The 22,060-nt window shown below is 34.7% G+C and overlaps 2 protein-coding genes across 8 annotated transcripts in view; one reads left to right on the forward strand and one right to left on the reverse strand.

Annotated features, from left to right (window-relative positions):
• The window catches only part of thoc6 (THO complex subunit 6), a 264,436-nt gene extending 260,871 nt beyond the window's left edge, over positions 1-3,565 (reverse strand). Inside the window, exon 1 of one of the 3 annotated variants that reach the window (XM_090391702.1) lies at positions 3,545-3,565. In XM_090391702.1, coding sequence (XP_090247828.1) covers positions 3,545-3,551 — 7 coding nt within the window. In that variant the 5' untranslated portion in view covers positions 3,552-3,565. Of the gene's footprint in view, positions 1-2,456; positions 2,586-2,917; positions 2,958-3,544 lie in introns of those variants that run through there. The other 2 variants (XM_090391706.1, XM_090391703.1) reach the window with 2 other exon arrangements.
• Positions 2,652-22,060, forward strand: part of Srrm234 (Serine-arginine repetitive matrix 2/3/4) — a 615,875-nt gene continuing 596,466 nt past the window's right edge. For 4 of the 5 annotated variants that reach the window (XM_090391694.1, XM_090391696.1, XM_090391697.1 and 1 more), the window contains exon 1: positions 2,652-2,757. The gene's annotated coding sequence lies outside the window, so the exon portion shown is untranslated. The remainder of the gene's footprint in view (positions 2,758-22,060) is intronic. The other variant, XM_090391695.1, reaches the window with a different exon arrangement.

Consider the following 22,060-nt stretch of genomic DNA (forward strand, 5'->3'; position numbering starts at 1 on the left):
TCAGAAGAAGAAGATAATAGAAGAATGATAGAAGTTGCTGATAGATTTCAACAGAATTTTATCTGTACTTCATAAACCTCATGAATAATCTAAAAATATTTCTCACTGCTCTATGTGGATCACTTTTGGATGATTGGTTGCTATGTTTCTACTATGAGGAGGAACTATCTTAAACTTCTTTCAGTAGTAGACAGGAACTTTCTGCTTTTTGTGATAAGCATCCTTCACATTTCCTTTATTGTGGCAGAAAGTTCTTTATAATTGTCAGTAGGGTTAGTGCTTACTTGATGACTACAATAGCATGTGTATATTGTTTAAAATAGTGCTTTTACATTGAACTAATGCATAATGTTTCATTTTTCAAAGAGTTTAATAAAAATTTCATGAAATGTACCTGTGCTCAATGTACTCATCACCAAGGACAAATGGCTCGTGAATGAAAATGAGAGCAGGCATGTTGGGAATTTTCAGGAGTGCAAGAATAATATATATATATAACGAACAAATTTTTAAAGATATTGCAGAATTGAAGGGTATAAAAGTCAGGGGTAGGAACCTCAACAACTTCAGGTATGCAGACGACAGTCCTTAATGCTGAATCTGAAGATGATCTTCAAAACTTAGTCACAGAAATTTACGACAGAAGCTTAGATGTGGGATTAATTGTTAACCTGAAGAAAACAAAGTACATGATTATATCAAATGAACCAATAAATAAGAAACTAAATATTAACTGTTAACCAAAAGAAAATTAAATAGGTTAAAGATTTTATATATTTGGAACAAATGTTTACAGGTGGAGGAAATTCCCTTAAAGAAATAAAGAGAAGAATAGAGATAGCAAGAAAAGCCTTTATTGATATGAAAACTATTCTAACATCCAGAGACATTAACATAGACACACACACAAAAAAAAGATTAATAAAGTGCTATATCTGGTCAAGCCTTCTCTACAATAGTGAAACTTGGACTCTAAATAGAGAAAAAATTAAAAGCTTTTGAAATGTGGACAATCAGAAAATTGTTGAAAATATCATGGACAAAAAAATGAAGATGTTTTAAAGACAGCAAAAATATCATGGACAAAAAAATGAAGATGTTTTAAAGACAGCAAAAATGAAAATCATTAAAGAATGAAAACTTAAATATTTTGGGCATCTAACTAGACAAGAAGACAATCAGAAATTAATACTAGAAGGAACAAATATTAACTGGACGTAAAAAGAGGGAGAGGCAGATCCAGAAGAATGTGGTTTGAAGACATTAAGCACTGACTTGAATTACCATAAATGTTTCAGAGCAGCAAAAGAAAGAAAAAAAAAAGTTCTGTGACACAGTTGCCAACCTCCTAAGGGACGATACTTGAAGAAGTAGTAGTGAATGTTGCACTACCACCAGAAACTTGCCTCAGATTCAACCTCTGATTCCTCAGATCTCCACTGGTGTAGAATCTAATTATTACAGACATGTCTATAAATTCTGGTGCTTTGAGCCTTTGCAGTTCAATCAGTATCAGCAATTTCCTTTGGTTGGTAAGACCCAGTTTGGAATAAAGGCCCTAATAAAGATTCTTTGCATCTAGGACACAGATTCTTTACTGTGGCTTTTCAGTTGAAGGTCGGTCGGTCAGTCAGTCATATACTGGTTGCAAAGTTTTGCTCATGGAAACTCTGGTTTGTCATTCAGCAAAACTGGCATACCAACCAGAACACAATTTACTTTACAGACATAATGCACAAACCTCATTGCTTAGTTGTTTCAATAAATATAACACAAAGTAACCTCCTCTTCCTCCCACACGCTATTCATTCTTCACTAAAATCATATATTTTTTTAAAATATAAAACGAGTAAATTTAGCGGTGGGGTGGGGAAACTACCTAAAAATATTTTACTTCAAAATGAGTACGGCTGGTAACATGGTCGTAGCTGAAGTCGAAACAGTTATAAGAAACTAAGTAGTGAGAGAAACCAATTTAAACTTTCACTAGAAAAGGTAACAATTTAAAGTTATCTTTTCTAGTGAACAAACCATTACTTTCATATTCCATCCTTTCAATCTTCGTTTGAAATGATGGATTTCAGCCTCCCCAACTAAAATTTGTAAGTAAGCCAAGCTTTAAAATAATTACAGCATGAAACAAGCACCACACATATAGTGCTTGCTTCTGTGCACCACCTAACTTTCTCATCGTTCTCTTACATTCTATTCTTTGGAAGTTTCTCACAACGTATTTATCGAGAGATATTACTTCCAGTCAAAAAACACATCAACGTTTCATTTTTCTCTCCTTTACCACATGTCCGCACGCCTAAGAACAGTGTGGTTTTGTAGCTTCTAGCATGCAGGTATAAATGTAGCGTTCTGCTTATATTGACAAAAAGTGAGCACGGGATTTGCAAATATTGATGTCCGATAAAATAAATATATTTACTCCAGATCTTATACGTATTTACCCATGGGAAATTATGCCGTTTGCAAGGCGCACAATCCTAATGCGTTTTCCTACTACAAACAACTCAACACAAGAACGCTCCTAAACATCAAAACATACTCCGATGAAAAGCGTAAATGTTTGAATGCACCCTCCAGAAAGTAGGCCTAACAAAAAATGACTGACGCGCATGCGTGAATGAACAGCTACCTGCGTAATGAATTCGAGTTTGCGAATTAAGCGTTCAGTTAGTTTGGAGTTATACATTTGCGAATGTTTACTGTACATTTCATAGTAAAAGAAAGTAATCTCTCAAAATAAAAGTAAGTTTCAGTACGAGAGTATCTTTAGCTTAGGCTATAAGCTTGTTCATGAAAGTTCTTAACGTCATTAACAAGAGTGGATAGATACTAAATATATAAGATGGTAGTTAGAAGTTCAACATAATATATATAAATAAATATATTTTATCTTCATACTTACTGTAGCTTGTTCATGCCCTTTTTTTTTTAAAAAAAAAAAGGGGGCACGAAGCAGTGCAGTATGGATCCTTATAAAAGCTGCGTTGCTAGTGTTGTGACAACTAAAGTTACGGCTTTTTTTGGAAATGATCGCACATGTATTATATGCATATATTGTGAAAAGCGAGTATAAGAAAGGGGAAAAAATATTTGTATTATATTATATCATATATATATAGGAAACAATACCTCCTGTTCGCTTCCCTAATATATTTAAGCACATAACAGTTTTTACTGAATTACTCCTGCTCAGAGTTCTAGTAGAACAGGTCCCCCCCCCCCATCATTTGTTACTCTTAATTAAAATATCTGTTCACAATATTTCATACACCGGTGCTGCTTGCCCTATCAGGCAGTCATCATATTGTAAATGTTCAGATTGCTGCACAAATTGCAAATATATCAGTCACTACTTAAAATAATTTCCTTATTTTTAACTAGAGCAGGTATTTTAAACCAATTCTCCAAATTGGAAAGCCAATTATATCAGCCAATGTGTAAATTTAATATGCTTTTATAGAATATGTAAACAAACTCTCAAACCAATTTATTTTTGAAATATTCACCATTATAGACGATATTAACTTACAATACATTCATTTGTATAGCCTTTTTTTGAAATGCATGAATTAACAGCCTAGTTGATTAATGCCATGGAAGAATTGTTAGAAAATCTAGTACAAAAATATCATATGATAGATGGCATTGCAAGTGGTGTTCTGTATAGTTGGTGGGTTAATAGTGGAGTCGAAGTATTGTCTTAGTCGATAAGTCCTTGGAGATTTCCCATCATAAAAATAATAGGTAATTGTGAAAACATTTTCTCCTTAGTTACAATAGGAAGGGTACTGATCCTTCCCATAAAGTTTTTGCATTATGGGATATTAAGGTGATTGATGTGAAGTAAACAGCCTCTGTATGCAAGTAGACTAGTCATGAAGTTACTTCATGTTTATGATTACACTTAATCTCCTATCAACAATTAATCAGTCTATTATTTGTGAGCACTCCAATATTGTCATATCTAGCATTTTGTGCTTCTAAGCTACTTCTGACTGATGGAAGACCACCTAGACCGTGGTCTTCCTCAGGGTCTTTCCTGCCATATTTGCATCAAACACTTGTTTTGCTAATCTTTCCTCATCTATTCTATTTAGTGACCATACCCCCCCCCCCTCCCGAGATTAACTCTGCTCACACATTCTTGAATGCTAATAATGTCAACTTCCTTTCCAATATCTTCATTTTTAATATGATTATGTTATTGATGTCATTAAAACCCCTCTAATATTAATAACTCCTCTAATATTAATAACTCCTCTAATATTGCTCAGAACCCTCATGTCTGTGGTCTCTAGGCTTTGATCAACTGCTTTATTTCTAACCCAGTTCTCAGATCCATAACTTAAAACTGATTTTAACACTGTCTTGTATACTGCTCGTTTGGTATTATGGCTAATTTCTCCATTATTCCATTTAAATTTCATCAGATGGCTACCCACCATATCAGCCTTGCTTATCCTCTTGTTTATTTTCAGATTTAACCTGCCATCTTCACTAAAAACTTTGCCTAAATAGCTGGAATATTTTACTTGTTTTATAGGTATAGGATATCCATTCAGAATGCAGTTGAAGTTTAATATGCTGCTACGTATTTTCATAGTTTATTATTATTTGTGACACCTCCAAAAACACTATAACCATAGTTTTGGTCTTTTTATTGCTGATTTTCATTCCAAATTTGTTACAGCTGTTATTCGATTTAGTTAGAGAATCCTTCAGACTTGTACTAGATGTGTTCAGGAGTACAACATCATCTGCATAAAGTAAAGATCTACATTTGATATCTCCAATTCTAATATCAGGTTTAATGCCACTTTCTTTCATAATCTGATCCATATAGAATGATGAATGAGAGGAGATAACGTGTATCCTTGTCTTACCCCTGATTTTTCATCGAACCATCTTGTATTTCTTTCAATTTTAACTGCTAACTTACAACTTAAATATAGACTATGAATAGCTCTGTATAATGTATAGTGTTTTGAAAAGCTTTTTTTCTGGGCATCTTATCATGTGCCTTTCCAGATAAAACTTAAGTGCAGATCATTGTCATATTCCCACAATTTCTCAGCTATTTATCTTGAAGTGAAAATCTGATTTTGATAACCTCTATTTGGCATGAATCCAGCTTCTCCAAGTTTCTCTTCCACAATCTTTCTCAGCCTATTTTCAAGTATACTTGCATAAATCTTACTTAGAATACTTCAAGAAATTACTCTTTAATTCTCACATTCAGCTTTATTCACTTTTTTATAGATGGGTACTATGAGAGCTCTACTCTAATCATCGGGAATTCAACATTCTGACGAGGTCCTCTAAATTATGCAGTATAGCCACTGCAAAATTTTTATACACCATACTTAAGCATTTCTTGCTGAATATCATCTACTCCAGCTGCCTTTCCACATTTCAAGTTCTGTGTAGCTCAGTGGAAGTGGTGTTTATACCCATCATTGCTAAACTGCCTGAAGAAAGAGCATCATGAGTTTGATTCTAGTCGCCGACTAGAGGAACTTTCTTTTGCCGGCCTGGTTAGCTCAGTGGTTAGTGTATCTGCTCTCCAGCCCTGCAGGTTCAAATCTTGCTGTAGGCATGGATGTTTGTGATTGTCTGTGAAAATACTAGTGCTGTTGGTCAGCAGTATATGGCATTGGTATAGATGATGAAAGTAGTGCGGTTCGTTGTAGATCATGGAGTTTTGGAGATGGAGAGTTCTGGAGTAGGTGCCCTCTCTCGATGAGGCTTTGGACACCCTGAAGGTGTCATGCAATAATAATAAGTATTGATATGTACTCCTCTTTGCATTCCTCTTGAAAATTTTCTAGTACAATTTTGTCACTGTTTGGTTCGTTGTAATTACTCCAGACATTCAGGATATCCTTATCATCAGTTTTCATGTAACCTTTATCATCTTTGATTCCTTTAACAGTACTCTTTCCTCCATTTCTAAGCTTTTCAAGAGCTTCCAGAACATTTTGTCATCTTCCTGATATTTATGTTCCATACTCTTACCAGAGCCTTCCCATGAATTTTGTTTAGCTACTTTTACACATAGCTTAGCTCTCTCGTACATTTTTCCTATCTTCTTTGAGGGCATCTGCCAACTTATTTGTTAGGAACTTTTGGTATTCTGTCTTTTTCCAGGTCTACTTCTATCCACCATGCTGTTCTTATTTTTCTATCCTTGCAGACAACTTCATATAACTCCCTAGATGAATCAATCATTGTCTTCTTCAGAGTTTGCCACTCACACATTATTGAAGAAAGTTTCATTCTTTCTTCAATAATGTTAGTATGGTAAGTCTACAGTTTTCACTGTTAAAGCTGCACGGCTTTAATTATTTTTAAAACTTTGCAGCTTTATCCTCTCTACACTCTTGTATCCTAAACCAGCATGAAGATATCAACAATAACATAGTCAATGAAGCTTTTCTTATTTCTTGTGTCTTCACTCAAGGGGAAGTTATGCACATCTTTATGTTGAAACATGGTGTTAGCAATGCTAGTCCATATCCTGAGCAGAAGTCCAGTAAATACTACCATTATTATTATCTTTGTCCTTTCTCCAGATTTTCGCAAAATGTTCGTATATGCTTGCCGGGATTCATTTCCTACTCTGCTGTTCGGATCTCTAACAAGGACTACTTTTTCCATTTCGTTGTCATCTGCCTGTTTAATGACTCAAAAAATTCCTCCACTTCTTCTGTAGGACCATAGGCACAAATACGTTTCTTTGTCCATTTCCGCATTTTGAAGTTTGCTCACATAACTACTTGAAACTGCCTTCCAATCAAGAATTTTATCTTCATGTTTGGTGTTGAATGCTATGCTTCCTTTCCTTAATTATTATTACCTGAAAATAACATTCTCTGATTATTATTTAATAAGATCTCACTTGTTTTTGTCTTCTTTGTCTCAGTAATGCCAGTTATGTCCATGAGGTACTTTTCCAAGTTCTTCTGCAAGTTCAATTTCCTTTCCATTAATACTCCTTATATTGATGGTTTCTATCTTCAGTTCTTCTGGTGTTGGATCTGTATATGATTAAAACAAGAGTCATATAAAATGACCAAGGCAGAGTGAGAAATTTAGAATGTGTCATGAAGGTAAGTTGAGGAAATGTAAATTTCAGAGTGCATTGGGTAGGCATAAAAGAGCTGGTGATGTTTAAGTTTGTGAGGGAAATTTATACATTTAATGTTTTTAAAGCAGATGGTGGGGTTGGGAGAACAAGAGCTGCCCCCCTGGAAGTGTAAAGGTGTGTAAAGCTGTTTTACATGATAGATTGCATTAAATATGTTTAGGAGTATAAATGATTTTATGATGCAGTCTAATAGTTATGCTGCTAGTCTTTGAGGTCTACCACAATGTATCTGCCATATGGCAGATACATTGTGGTAGACCTCAATGAGTCTTGGGGTCTTTGAGATGAGTCTTCGACTCCATGGGGTCTTAGGGTAATAATAATAATAATATTTGTTTGCTATGATAAAAATATACAAGACACACACAATAATTTCATGCCTAAAAGCCAACAGTAGAAGAGAAAGTGAATAGTATTATGTGGTTTTTCTACCTGCTTAAAATTATAGATTTTGCAAATCATCTTCTATGAATAGCATGCATTAAGTAGTAAATGATAGAGTAGCCTGTCATTTATGTGATGTAGTTAAATATTATTATTATTTTTTTTTATTATTATTATTTGACACCCTCCAGGGAGTCCCAAGACTCATCGAGGGAGAGTAGAGTAGAGTAGCTTCTCTGTAATAATTCCTAGTTTTCCATGGGGATCTCATAGTAATAATAATAATAGTAATAAAACAGTTTCTCATGAACAGTGTAATTAGTTTTAAAAAAAACACATTTTTTCTAGCATTTGAATACAATTCAGAAATATTCTGTATATTTGGCAAATTGGTCATGAGAACACATGCAGTTTACAGACAAAAAAAGTACTGTTGCAGTTGATGATGATGGCTGGTAGTAGTATCGTTGTGTGGAGAATTAAGCATTAGGAGAAATGGAGAGGTGTGCAGAGTGGCGTGATCTCCCGCGATGAGTCCTTGCACTCCTTGGAGGTGTGACACAATAATAATAATATTCTTTTCATGGAATTTCAATTGTGCTATCAAACTTATGGTGGTTTTCTTTATTTCATCAGCAATGATCAACAGTCTTAGTTGTACAGGATGTTATGATCCATTTTTAAATAGCAAAAAGCAATGGTAAACAATAAAATATATTAATGTTTAAAAATCAAAATTTTTATCCATTCTGTTGAGATTGATATAAGCTTAAGGTTGGGACAATCCAATAAAGATTAACTTAATAAAAAAAAAAAGGAAGAAGAAGAAGCATGTGCACACACACACACATACAGAGAGATATGCTTTCAAAATTATACAAAAAAGATGAACAAATATATTATTGGCAATGAGCAATTTGAGTTCAGGAAACAATATGAGCTACAATTCTAACTTTGAGAATGATTATTGAAAAAGATTTGAGAAGAATAAAAATACTTCAATTTACAGACAAAAAAGTACTGTTGCAGTTGGTGATGATGACTGATAGATGGTAGTAGTCTCGTCATGGGGAGAATTAAACATTAGAAGAAATGGAGAGGTGTGCAGAGTGGAGTGATCTCCTGCGATGAGTCCTTGCACTCCTTGGAGGTGTGACACAATAATAATAATATTCTTTTCATGGAATAAATCTTTCTTATTTTAATGAAAAATAAAGGCTGTTTGTAGAGAGAGAAAGAGAGAGAGATAGATAGAATGCTCATATTTAATTTCTGCAAGCATTAAGAAACCTAAAATAGAAATAACCAACAGCAAGAATACTTAAAGGTGTAAGACAAGGATGTTCTCTTTCTCCAGTACTGTTTACTCTCTACATCAAAAAAGCAATAAATTAACAGGGCATTATTCATAAAAGAAGGAATTAAGATATATGGAATTGATATTAACTGGCTAATTTTCTGATGATATAGCAATTATTCCTATTATTATTATGATTCAGGCCTCCATGGAGTCAAAAGACTTATCGTGGGAGGTCCTTCCTAGAAAACACAAAGTCTATCATACCACTCATTGACTGTTCGTGCTCTCACCATTCTATCAGGTAATGCATTCCACAGTTCAACCACCCTCCGTGCAAAGAAACCACTCCTCACCCTCTTGCTCACAGCTTCATTTCATAACATCCAGGGATGGCCACTTTTCCTTGCTCCTTCCCCCATTTGACGAAACGAAAGAACTCCCCAGTGTCAACCCTGTAACTACCTCTCAACAGTTTAAAAATCTCAATCATACACCTCTCCTCCTTCTATCTACCAAACTCTGCAGTCCACATTCCCTCAGCTGATCCTCATAACCAACATTGTATAATCCTGACACCATCTTTGTTATCCACCTCTGTAGCCTTTCCACAGTTAATTTATCCCCTTCAAATCCTGGGGACAAAATTTGTTAATGAGACAAAATGAAATCCATCCTGACAAAGATGGAAGAAATTTTCACAGTAGAGCCTAAAAATATAAGAAAACTAAACTGCCAATCACACATGAAACAAATCCCTTGAAAATGAACTTGAGAATAAATAACTCAATACAACAGATAACTTCCTTTAAATTCCTTGGGAGGCTTATCACAGAAGATGGAAGAAACCATTCAGATATAAAAGCAAAAAGGCCAAAAATTAGTTTATAATAGAAGAAATGTTTTTACTAGTAAAGGACTTCATTTATCATTACACTCCCTGTGTAGCCAGCAGACTCATCTTGGGAGATTCATTCAGCTGACAACATATTTATTATATTGAACCCTGAAACTAAAGACTGACTAAGGTAGTTTCTGACCTCTGGAATGTCGAGTATGAGGAAAGATTGAGAAGATGTATGTTATGTTGAATTTTTTCTTGACAATTATTCATAAGACTATTACACTTTTTTTATAATCTTTGTCAAGTAGCTTTATTTTATCCTCCTACATGTTTCGCCAATCTTTTTCTATTGGCATCCTCAGGGAATACAAACTAGTAAGCTAAAATGAAGGTTACAGACTAGGTTATAACAGATGGTTCTAATTCATACAAAAAATTGGTATTGTGCGTGACAATTTGCGTGTCTCGTTAACGTGATTTATTCGTTATGGCTCATTACGTAATTATTATGAAAGTTCATTTCTTTGATGTTTAATGATCTGATAAAAGTTTTCCAAATTTCTGGTAAAATTAGACCTTGATTCTTGTTTAGGTTTTCAGTTTTACGGGTGACTGTAGCTGCTTCTTTAAAGGTTCTTGAATGGTAGTTCAAGAACCTTTAAAGGGGTGATGGAGAAATTGTTGGCGAACATGGCTTAGGCACCAGAAATGACAGAGGAGATCGCCTAGTCCAATTCTGTCAGGAAGAAGATCTAACAATAGCAAATACCTGGTTTAAACTTCCACCCAGAAGACTGTACACTTGGAAATCACCTCAAGATAACCAACATAATATTGTCAGAAATCAAATTGATTATATACTGATAAATAAAAGATTCCACAGTAGTATAAAGAGTGCAAAGACTTATCCTGGAGCAGATATCTCATCAGACCACAATCCCATAGTTGCAGAAATACGTCTTAGATTAAAATCAGCTAAAAAATTACAAAAGAAGAAAAAGAAAATTGATGTAGAAAAACTGAAAGACCCGAGCATAAATAAAAACGCCAAGTCACAGCTTAACCTACGATTAGAACAGATTAACATAGAAGAAAATAAAAGTGTGGAATCTCTTTGGAATAGCTTAAAGAATGCCATCGTAACAACAAGTATTGAAGAAGTAGGTTATGTGAATAATATAAAACAACAGGAATGGATGACAGATGAGATTCTTTCTCTTATTGATACAAGAAGAATGTATAAAAACAAAGACCTAGCCAGGTATACAGAAACACATAACATCATCAAGAAAAAAAATAAAAGAAGCCAAGGAAAATTGGATGAAAAATTTATGTACTGAAATTGAACTGCTTCAGAAACAACATGATAATTTCAATCTGCATAAGAAAATCAACGAAATTTCCGGAAAACTGAGGAAAAAGCAAATAGTGTCTCTAAGAGACGAAAATGGAAAAATAGTTCTAGAAGAAGAGAATAAAGCACAGATTTGGATAAAATATGTAACAGAACTTTTCAATGATACTAGACAGAAGCCTATAAATATAAAAGATAACATTCAAGGACCAGCAATCATGAAATGCGAAATAGAGAATGCTATACAAACAAGTAAAACAGGAAAAGCCAGTGGACCAGATGGTGTGCAAACAGAATTTTTAAAATTAATCGAACCAGATAACATCAAACTTCTTGAAAAACTATTTAATAAAATATATGAAAGTGATGAATTTCCATCAGATTGGCTCAAATCTACATTTATCACTATCCCAAAGAAACCCAAAGCGAATTCCTGTGGTGACTTCAGACTTATTAGTCTAATGAGCCAAACATTAAAAATATTTTTGAAAGTAATTCAGAATCGCATTTATAGAAAAAGTGAAGAAACTCTAAGTGAAACACAATTCGGCTTTCGGAATGGTTTTGGTACTAGAGAGGCCCTTTTCTGTACCCAAATATTGATACAAAAATGCATAGAAAAACAGAAATCTGTCTTTATGTGTTTCATAGATTTTGAAAAAGCATTCGACAAAGTCAGACACACCAACTTAATAGAAATCCTTCAACAAATAAGGCTAGACGAACAAAACATAAGACTAATAACAAATCTGTATTGGAATCAGTCAGCTACCGTTCAATTAGACAACATTACCACCAGTGATATTAACATCAAAAGAGGAGTGAGACAAGGATGTGTGCTCTCACCACTCCTGTTCAACATATACGCAGAGGTAATCTTTAAAAAAGCATTGGAAGAATGTCCAGAGGGAATCACAATAAATGGAAAAATTGTTAACAACCTACGATATGCAGATGACACCGTGCTAATTGCAGATAACATTATGGATCTCCAAAAACTCGTTGACAGAGTATACATAGAAAGCCAAAGAATGGGAATAAATATAAACATCAACAAGACAAAATACATGATCATCAGCAAACATCCAGTCTCATCAATGAAACTGACACTCAATGGGAAAAATATTGATCAAGTGTCAAGATATAAATATCTTGGTTGCTGGCATAACGAACGGTGGGATCCAGAAATAGATATAAAGACAAGGATTGAAGTTGCACGGCAGTCCTTCATGAAAATGAGAACACTATTCTGCAATAAAGACCTAAACATGGAAGTCAGATGCCGAATGCTGAAATGCGTGGTCTATTCTGCTCTATGGAGTTGAAACATGGACATTGAAGGCGACAACCATCAAGAAAATCGAAGCCTTTGAGATGTGGCTATACAGAAGAATGCTAAAGATATCATGGACAGAAAAAATTACCAATGAAGATGTCTTAAAATCCATTGGCAAAGCTAAACATCTTTTACAAATAATCAAGAAACGAAAAACATCATATCTTGGACACATCATGAGAAACAGCAAATACCAACTTCTACAAACTATTTTGGTAGGAAGAATTGATGGCAAAGGAACTAGAGGAAGAAAAAGAATATCATGGTTTGACAACATCAAGACGTGGACAGGAAAGAGCAGTGCACAACTGCTCAGATTAACACAAGATCGCAGTTTGTTCGCCAAGATGGTCGCTGACCTTCGATAGAAGATAGCACAATAAGAAGAAGAATGGTAGTTATCTTCTATGTATGGCATAAGGCTCTTATCCCACTCAATGTGATGGTTAGTAGAGGCAAAGTGGCATGAAAGGCCTGAAATGTCTTGTCTGTTATTTCTGACATATCCTATGTTAGAAATAACAGAAATAACTTATATTAAAAACTCAAAACATTTTATAGATAAAATAAAAAACATCCCTATTTTTGAAGAGGATATACTATCAAGCCTGGACATTACATCTCTGTTTACTAACATTCCAGTGGTTGAAGTCATCAACATCTTAGACAACTTGTTCCCAAAAAACATCACTACTTTGTTCAATCACTGTTTAACTTCTAACTATTGTATTTGGCAAAAAATGATCTACAAACAACTCACTGGATTAGCTATGGGTAGCCCCCTATCACCTCCTTGTGCTGACTTATTCATGGAAGATCTAGAGAAAAAAATCTTAACCCAGATCATTCCAAAACCAAAAATTTGGTACAGATATGTAGATGACATCTTTATCATTTGGGATCATACGAAAGAAGAACTAATGAATTACCTCAACCAAATCAATAGTTTCCACAATACCATCAAATTCACATTAGAAATGGAAAAAGATAAAAAACTGCCATTCCTTGACATTATAATAAAGAAACAATCCAATAATAGTATCAACCTATCTGTATACAGAAAACCTACAAATACTGGACGTTACCTCCATTTCAACTCAGCTCATCACATAGCTCAGAAACTTAGCATTATCCATAGTCTCAAGAAAAGAGCTATACAGTATACGACAGACAAGGATGACCTACTAACGGAATTAACCACAATATCCAGAGAACTTTCTTTAAATGGTTACCCAAAAAGACTCTATAACAAGATTCTCTTTACTGATATACCACATCGACAACGTGATGACGTCCAATACATCAGTACAATTATGATTCCTTTTGTCAGCAACCTTTCCAAAAAATTAGCTAACCTTTTAAAACCACATAAGATCAGGGTGGCATTCAAACCAATCAACACTATTCGGAAATTTTTAAGATCACCGAAAGATCCTCACCCATTCTACAGGTACTCTGGAGTATATAATATACTTTGCTCATGTGGTATTAGTTACGTAGGTCAGACCTCTAGAAGCTTTGAAACGAGAAAGAAAGAACACATAGGATATGTCAGAAATAACAGACAAGACATTTCAGGCCTTTCATGCCACTTTGCCTCTACTAACCATCACATTGAGTGGGATAAGAGCCTTATCGCCATACATAGAAGATAACTACCATTCAAGAATCTTTAAAGAAGCAGCTACAGTCGCCCGTAAAACTGAAAACCTAAACAAGAATCAAGGTCTAATTTTACCAGAAATTTGGAAAACTTTTATCAGATCATTAAACATCAAAGAAATGAACTTTCATAACAATTACGTAATGAGCCATAACAAATAAATCACGTTAACGAGACACGCAAATTGTCACGCACAATACCAATTTTTTGTATGAATTAGAACCATCTGTTATAACCTAGTCTGTAACCTTCATTTTAGCTTACTAGTTTGTATTCCCTGAGGATGCCAATAGAAAAAGATTGGCGAAAGATGTAGGAGGATAAAATAAAGCTACTTGACAAAGATTATAAAAAAAGTGTAATAGTCTTATTGAGAAGATGTAATTTGCAGAGTTTTTGGTGGACAGGAGGAAGAGGGGGAGATATGATAGGGACCTACAAGTTGGTAAGGGGTTGTTATAGGATCAATGGTGGAGAAGTTCTACAGAGAATAGTGGGAGATCAGGGGAGAACCAGAGGTCATCCCTGGAAACTGTATAAAGAGGGTGTAAGTAGGGGAGTGAGAGGCAGGTTTTTTTTGTGCAGAGTTGTGAATGATTGGAATGCCTTGCCTGAGAGTGTGATGTCTGCAAGGAGTTTGAGTGTGTTTAAGACATGGGTCTTTGACTCTATGAGGTCTTGGGGTAATAATAATAATAATAAAACTTCTTGCATTTCCAGTATGTTCTGAATGTGCTCTATTCACTCACAGTTCTCCATCAAAAAATCTAGTCATCACACCCTTCTTCACCACACTCTTAACACAACTTCCAGGGATAGCCTCTGGTTCTTCCCCTTTCACCTTCTACTCTTTTTATAATCCTCTGTATTTAATCCAATAAAATCCTCACCAACTTTAAGGTATATCAAATCATCTCTTTAGCTGCTGTCTACTAAATTCTATAATTTACATTCCTTTAATCTATCTCCATTGCCAACATTTTCAGGTATTGTCTTAGTCACTCATCTCTGGCCCTTCTCCACGTTTTCCACATTACAATGAAAACTAGGTGACCAAATCTAACTACATTAGTCCAAGTGTGGTCTGGCCAGCACTTTATACAGTGGCACAATCCCTTCCATATCCCTACAGGTCAGTTTCTCATTATTATTATTATTTTCCGACCCCCATGGAGTCGAGCGACTCGTTGTGGGAGGTCAACACTAGTGAACACAAAGTTTATCATAGTGGCAATATGATGTGCAGTCTTTACAACACTTGCAGTATGGTCTCTAAACTTCAGCGTACTATCATATATCACTCCAGTTCTAGAATTTCATCCACTTCCTGCAGCAAAGATTCTAGATCTTGATTCTACAAGATACTAATAGACATTCAAGGGTGGTGCCCTTGCCCATGTTGTGTGAATATGATCATGCAATTTATATCCTGATGATATGTTAGTAACTGAAGTGAAATATTGATGAATTAAATTTTGTTTAGTTACCTTTATGTGGTTTGTGAATCATTCCATCCATATTATGAAAGTAAGAGGAAGTGAAGTGAGATCATTAAGTTTGTGAGAAGGAATAAGACAGTAGCATTGAAGTTTACCAGATAGACCTTAACTTATATAGAGAATAGCAAGGAAATCAGTGTTTAATTTATTAAACACTAATTTTGGGGAATGAAGAATAGGAATTCCACTCTTCTTCACCATTGTAATGCCAAAGGATAGGAGACTTACTAGGTGAAGGATGTTCTTGGAAACATGGACAAGATTATGGTCTCAGTTATGAGTTTAAAGTTGAATCTTTGGAATTTGCTGGATTTTTTTTATCTACATTGTCACCATGTTTTTCTTCATGATGTCTTTCCTTATTGCAAATGTCAGAAATTAGAGTACTGATACATGAATGTTTCCCCTATAGAGGGAATACCCAGTCTCACATGCAGTTATGAATTGCCAACATAAGCCTTACCACCAAAACAGTCTCATATCGAGCACATATTTCTATACACTGACTCTTGTCTTGTCATATCTGACACATTAAGGCAATTGGATTATTTGCTAATGGAACAGGAATTCGCTTGATGCATTATCATCATGTTTGAGTCAGATACTATTTAACAGCCAACATGCAGAACTGCTTTATTACAGTATTTTCAAATGGAGATGATACTGGCTTCCTCCAGTTAGTGTCTCAAATTAATTACTCTTTGTGGGCATTGTATGCCCTAAAATGGTAATTAATGTGTGTGGGTAACACTACCCCACAAAGGATGTTACCCATGTTAAAGAAAGGATGGAGGTGCAAAGTGGAGACCCTAATCTCGAATAAAAGCAAAGAAACAGCTATGTCAGTGGCTTTACTGATGAGTGGTATACCCACTCTTCATTCAACAGGCTGCAGATTTGAATCCAATTAAATTCATTGTCCATCTAAGACAATCAACAATTAAGCAAACTTGATATTAATAATGTTGTGGATTTGATGATATATCACCATATATTTTGAGGAATCTTCCAGGGAGTTGACATATTTGTTTAATATTGAGTCTTACATTGGGTCAAGTTCCAAAGGAGTGGAAGGAAGGAAGGAAGATTGCCATTTCATAAAGGAGGCAACAGAATCCAAGCATCAAATTATAGGCCATTCATAGTTAGGAATTTATGGAGACACAACATGTGTTAAAATAATTACTTTACTTAATAGTAGGAAAGTAACAATCGATGTTTTAACCTCTGTATTGAGGTCATCATCAGGAAAATACATAAGAACCAAGCCACAATGCTACTGCACTATACAAAGGTAAAATGAATCTGACTGTTCGTTAATTTTTTACCTAGCCTGACCTCTTGTGGAAAAACTAAATTAATAATATTTAATTAAAATATATATATAAATAGATTTTAAAAAATTTAATTTAATAAAACAGATAAGTATAAAAATTAAAATTGAATTAAAAAAAATAAACACATAAAATATTTTTAAAAAATAAATTAAAAACAGAACAACATTAAACATTTCTAAAGTCCTCTCGTATTGAGATTTTCTTCTGAGCTTGTTCCGGTTGCTATAAGGGTTGCAGATGGGTACTCCACATTCTTGGAATGATTAATCCGTTATTTTTGTTCAGGTTTGGATGGTGTTTTAGCATTTTGCTTTTCAATTTAGCATTGTTGTGCCTCCATAAATTCCTAACTATGAATGCTGACCACCGCATAACCTTAAAAGAAAGAAACTATAGGCCAATCTTTTTATCACAGATTGGCTTATAATTTCATGCTTGAATTGGTTAAAGTGCTGGAAGGGCTGATGAGAATCAGAATCCAGAATTGGGTTAACAACGATGGTATTATCTTTGTTAGACAGCGTGGATTTGCTAAAGGGATGTCATGCTTTAGTACTCTATTTACTTATTACAATAAGCTGACAGCAACATTGGACATGGTAAATGGGTGCACAGTAGTATACTTAGACTTTACAAAAGCTTTTGATAGAGATTACCGCATGATAAGTTAATCAAAACTAGAGTGGATGGGATTGGACATTAGACTGGTGGATTGGAGATTGGCTGTCTAATAGGTATCAACAGGTTGTGCATGGGAAACAATATCCCAGAAGAGCAAATTTACTAGTGGTGTTCCTCAGGGGTCTGTTTTAGGGTCATTGCTGTTTAACCTATATGTTAAACATCATATAGGTTAAACATTTAGGAAAGATTTGAATGGAGATATACAGTTGTTTGCAGATGATGCAAAGTTAGGATGAACTATGAGGAGTAGAGTAGATTGTGGCCTTACAAGAAGACTGAGTGAATGGGAATAATTAGACTGAGTCAATGGGAGTGGGGATGATAGTTCAAAGTTGTGGAATGAAAGGTTTTAAAATTTGACACCACACTGTCAGGCAAGGCATTCCAATCATTCACAACTTTGCATGCAAAAACCTGCTTGTCACTCCCTTGTTTGTTTTGTACCCTCCTTATACAGCTTCCAGAGATAACCTCTTGTTCTCCCACCATTTTCTGAATTCATTATAACCAAATCAAGGACATGGATAACTCTTTAGCACATTCTTTAAAATTATGTGGCAATTATCATCCATTCCCATAGCCTTGTTAACATCTAATCCAAGCAACAGTTGATACACCTCTGATTCTTTCACTTTTAAATCTCCTAATTCTTGCCTCCCTTCTACATGTTGCACAGCATCATTTACATCTCTACGATATATACTGATGACGTGTTCATTAAATAATTCCACTATATCATTTGCTATGGTTACTCTGCTACAATAACTATCCACCATTTTCAAGCGGCATAATTATTTTTCCTTTTGCTTTCCATATAACAGAAAAATTTCCTTTGATTACCTTTGATCTGACTGGTCAATCTCCTATCATATTATACTTTTTCTTTTTTTTAACCATGCATGTCACTTTTCTGGCCTGTGGTTTATATTCTTCAAGACAGTTTGTTCACCACAAACTGTTTACCTCCTCCATCACAACTTCTTTTGTAACACTAATTGCTTGATATCACTGTTCATCCATTTCACTCCTACTCTGTTTATTCACTTAACTCTTGGTATGCAGTTTTGCATTGCTTGCATTAAATGGCTTATCTATTCTATTCACTGTCAATATCTTTTCTGCACAATTCATCAACCTAATGTATTGAAGCTAGTTGATTTTGGAGCTCCTCATAATCACCCACCGTATAATTCCACATATAGACCTCCTTGGTAACAACTTTTTCCTGTTTGACTACCTTCCAAACCAATACCTCATGATCACTCCCACCAACAGGTGACATTGTCAATATCTGATTCACAACCACATCTTGTGTGGATATCACCAAATCCAACACCGATAAACCTTGTGTTTCTTCCATCACATGCTGCTTTAGATAGTTATCCCACAGAAACTCAACAGATTTACTCTTCTTTCCAATCCACATTCCGATAATTAAAATCTCCCATTAGTCTCAACCAGTTTATTTAAACATTTCACAATCAGTGCTCTCCACATTCCTTGGCCTATTAGATATACTATTTAGATATTAGATACAATAGATATCCTATTGATCTCAACTTCACACCAAAATCCTCACATATACTACTACTATTTTCCACTTCCACTCTTAAAGAATACAGTTCCTTAGCCATCAGTAACTATTCTCCTCCTCACCTCACTTTCCTATCCATTCGGAAAATTCTGTATCCTGACAGTATATCATCCTCAGTCAACCAAGTTTCACTTAAACCAATTATCTTTGGGCATACTTATTCGATCCATGCTATAAACTCATTCCCTTCATAGTGAAGAATTTATGGAGACAAAAACACACATATTGGAGTAATTACTTTATTTATAATTAAGCAAATAACACTCAACGTTTCAACCACTGTACACAAAAATATAAATTAACAAATTGTTAATTAATTTATATTTTTGTCATCATCATGCACATCAAGGATTTAGGCCTAGCATGGCCTGTTCCGGCCTTAGAAGTCATCATTTAAGGTCCTGGTTTTCTTTTTCCTAATGGCTTGTACTTTAAGGCTTGTTTTGGTAATCTTTCTGTTTTCATTCTTTGAACGTGTTCCATCCATTTATGTTTATATTTTTAAATTTTTTCTATTATTGGTTCTTGGTTAATTCTTTCATAATTTCTTCGTTTCTTTTGTAATCAAATAGGGTATACTTTGCAGTTTTTCTCATAAACTTCATTTCTGCTGTTGTTTTATACTTTTGTATATATTTTATTTATTTTTTCACCAGAGGTCAGGCTAGTGTAAATCATTAACAAAACATTTAAACGTATCTTACTTTTATGTAGTGTCATATGTATGTTTTCCTGATGATGACCTCGATACAGAGATCAAAACATCGAACGTTATTTTCTTAATTATAAGAACAGTAATTACTCCAACATGTGTTTTTGTCTCCATAAATTCTTCACTATGAATGCTGACCAACGTGTATTATTTAAAAGAAAGAATCAGCCTCTTATTTCTAACTCTGTACATTAGTATACAAGCATAAAAATTCTCCACTCTTTGAAGCCATCCTACCAACACCATCACGTCATTCTCTCTCTCTCTCTCTCTCCTCTCTCTCTCTCTGCTATATTACACCTTTCTCTTCATTCTGACTATCTCAATTTTCCTGATGCTGACTCTGATTTATTTTCATTCATATACTTATCATTCCCAGCATATTACACTGAATCACTCTGCCCTGCCATAAATTCATTTCCTCACCTTTTGTAAGGTGAGGAAATTAATTCTCTTACTTTTTTTATTGTGTTAGGCGAAATGTATTCAATTTGTAAATGTATGGAATGATTTTGAAAAAAAGTTAGAATGGTTCAAAGCTGATGGAATGCATTTGAATGAGTTTTATGTTGGTCTTCTTCCTGTCCTTCCACAACTTGCTTCTCAACCTCTCTCTGACCTTTAGCGATACTAATTTCATATGAACCCAGTGTACTCTAAGTAAACAACAATCACTCCAAATGACCAACACCATCCCAGTCCTGACGATACTTTCAGGTGCAAACTTTGTTTGCTTACACTTGGATAAAGGATTAAACTAAATTTATTATACTCTAACCAAGTGAAAAATAAACTTTCAACATCTTTCTCTAAATCCAGAGTAATTTATTAAAAAAGGGTGATGCACCATTTAGCAACTCCTATAGGTAGAGATAAAGGTCGAAACTAGTCTGGGTTGTGGCCCTTCCCTTAATGCATAACATTAGACATATCCGCAAGGAGATGTGTTTTGCATTATGGGAAATACTGAGATCGGAGTGTTGGTAGCTTGCTCCACCTTTGCAAGGAGTGCCCTGGTGTTGTACCACCTTACCCCAGTCCTGAAGATACTTTCAGGCGCAAACTTTGTTTGCTCACACTTGGATAAAGGATTAAACTAAATTTATTATACTCTAACCAAGTGAAAAATAAACTTTCAACAGCTTTCTTTTTGGTTTGAAAGCATATATATGCTGCTATCTGCTCAGCCAACCCTGTCAGCTTTTGTAATGATTGACCAGTGTGTGTGTGTATGCAGTTGTAGATATGGAATTTGTTAGGAATACAATGCATTCATTTGGTTGATAGAATTAATAATGGTTCATTATGTATTTATAAAAGGTAGGTCTTGCTTTATCAATCTAATTGTATTTTATGATAAAGCGAAGAGTGTTGGATAAAAGTGACTTGTGTTGTGATGTTCTTAAGATTTTGCAAAGATATTGGATAAGGTCTTGAATGACTTGGTCCACCTGCTGGAGAAAATAGAAATGGATCAATAGATTGATCAATGGATAGGAGAACTAGTCTGAATGACATAAAGTGGCATACAGCTGGATTCTTTTCTGGGGGGCAGGGTGTCTCTTACTGTTTACCTGCTAATCATACTTCATTTTCATTGATACAGATATTCAGTTATTTGCAGATAATGCAAAGTTCTGGAAAGTTATAACAAAGGATACTGATATCAGTTACTTTCAGAAAGATTTAAATAGACTTACCTTGGACTGATGAGCATGTTACATTTTAAATTTTGATCAGTGCAAGATATTGCCAGCTTGGCTGAGTGGATAGCATTTCTACTATCCAGCCGATAGTATAAATGCTATCTACTATCATGGTCATGGTTTCAGATCCTACTGGCCCTCTGAGAGAGAGAGTGTGTGATTTAAATAATTTTAGCATGGACCGAATGAAGATATCATCATCCTGCTTGAGACCTGAAGTGCCTTGAAAAAGTTCCATGTTTGGTCTCTAGAACAAGGTTTCTGCAGTATGTAATTCATGGCCCACTTACTTTAGTAATGTATTTAACTTTACAACTTTTCATGTGCTTTGCATAAACTGATGAATGATTCAGGATCTGTAGGTGATGGTCAACTGAGGCGTGTATTATAAATGTTGGTGTGACAAACAGCATGCTGACAAAGTCATTGGTCAGACTACATATGGATTACTGTATGCAGATTTGATTATCTAATTAAATATAATTTCC

The sequence above is a fragment of the Typopeltis vanoorti genome, chromosome 4 (assembly GCF_054136105.1).
Source record: "Typopeltis vanoorti isolate ZY-2024b chromosome 4, IOZ_Tvanoo_1.0, whole genome shotgun sequence".
NCBI lineage: Eukaryota > Metazoa > Arthropoda > Arachnida > Uropygi > Thelyphonidae > Typopeltis > Typopeltis vanoorti.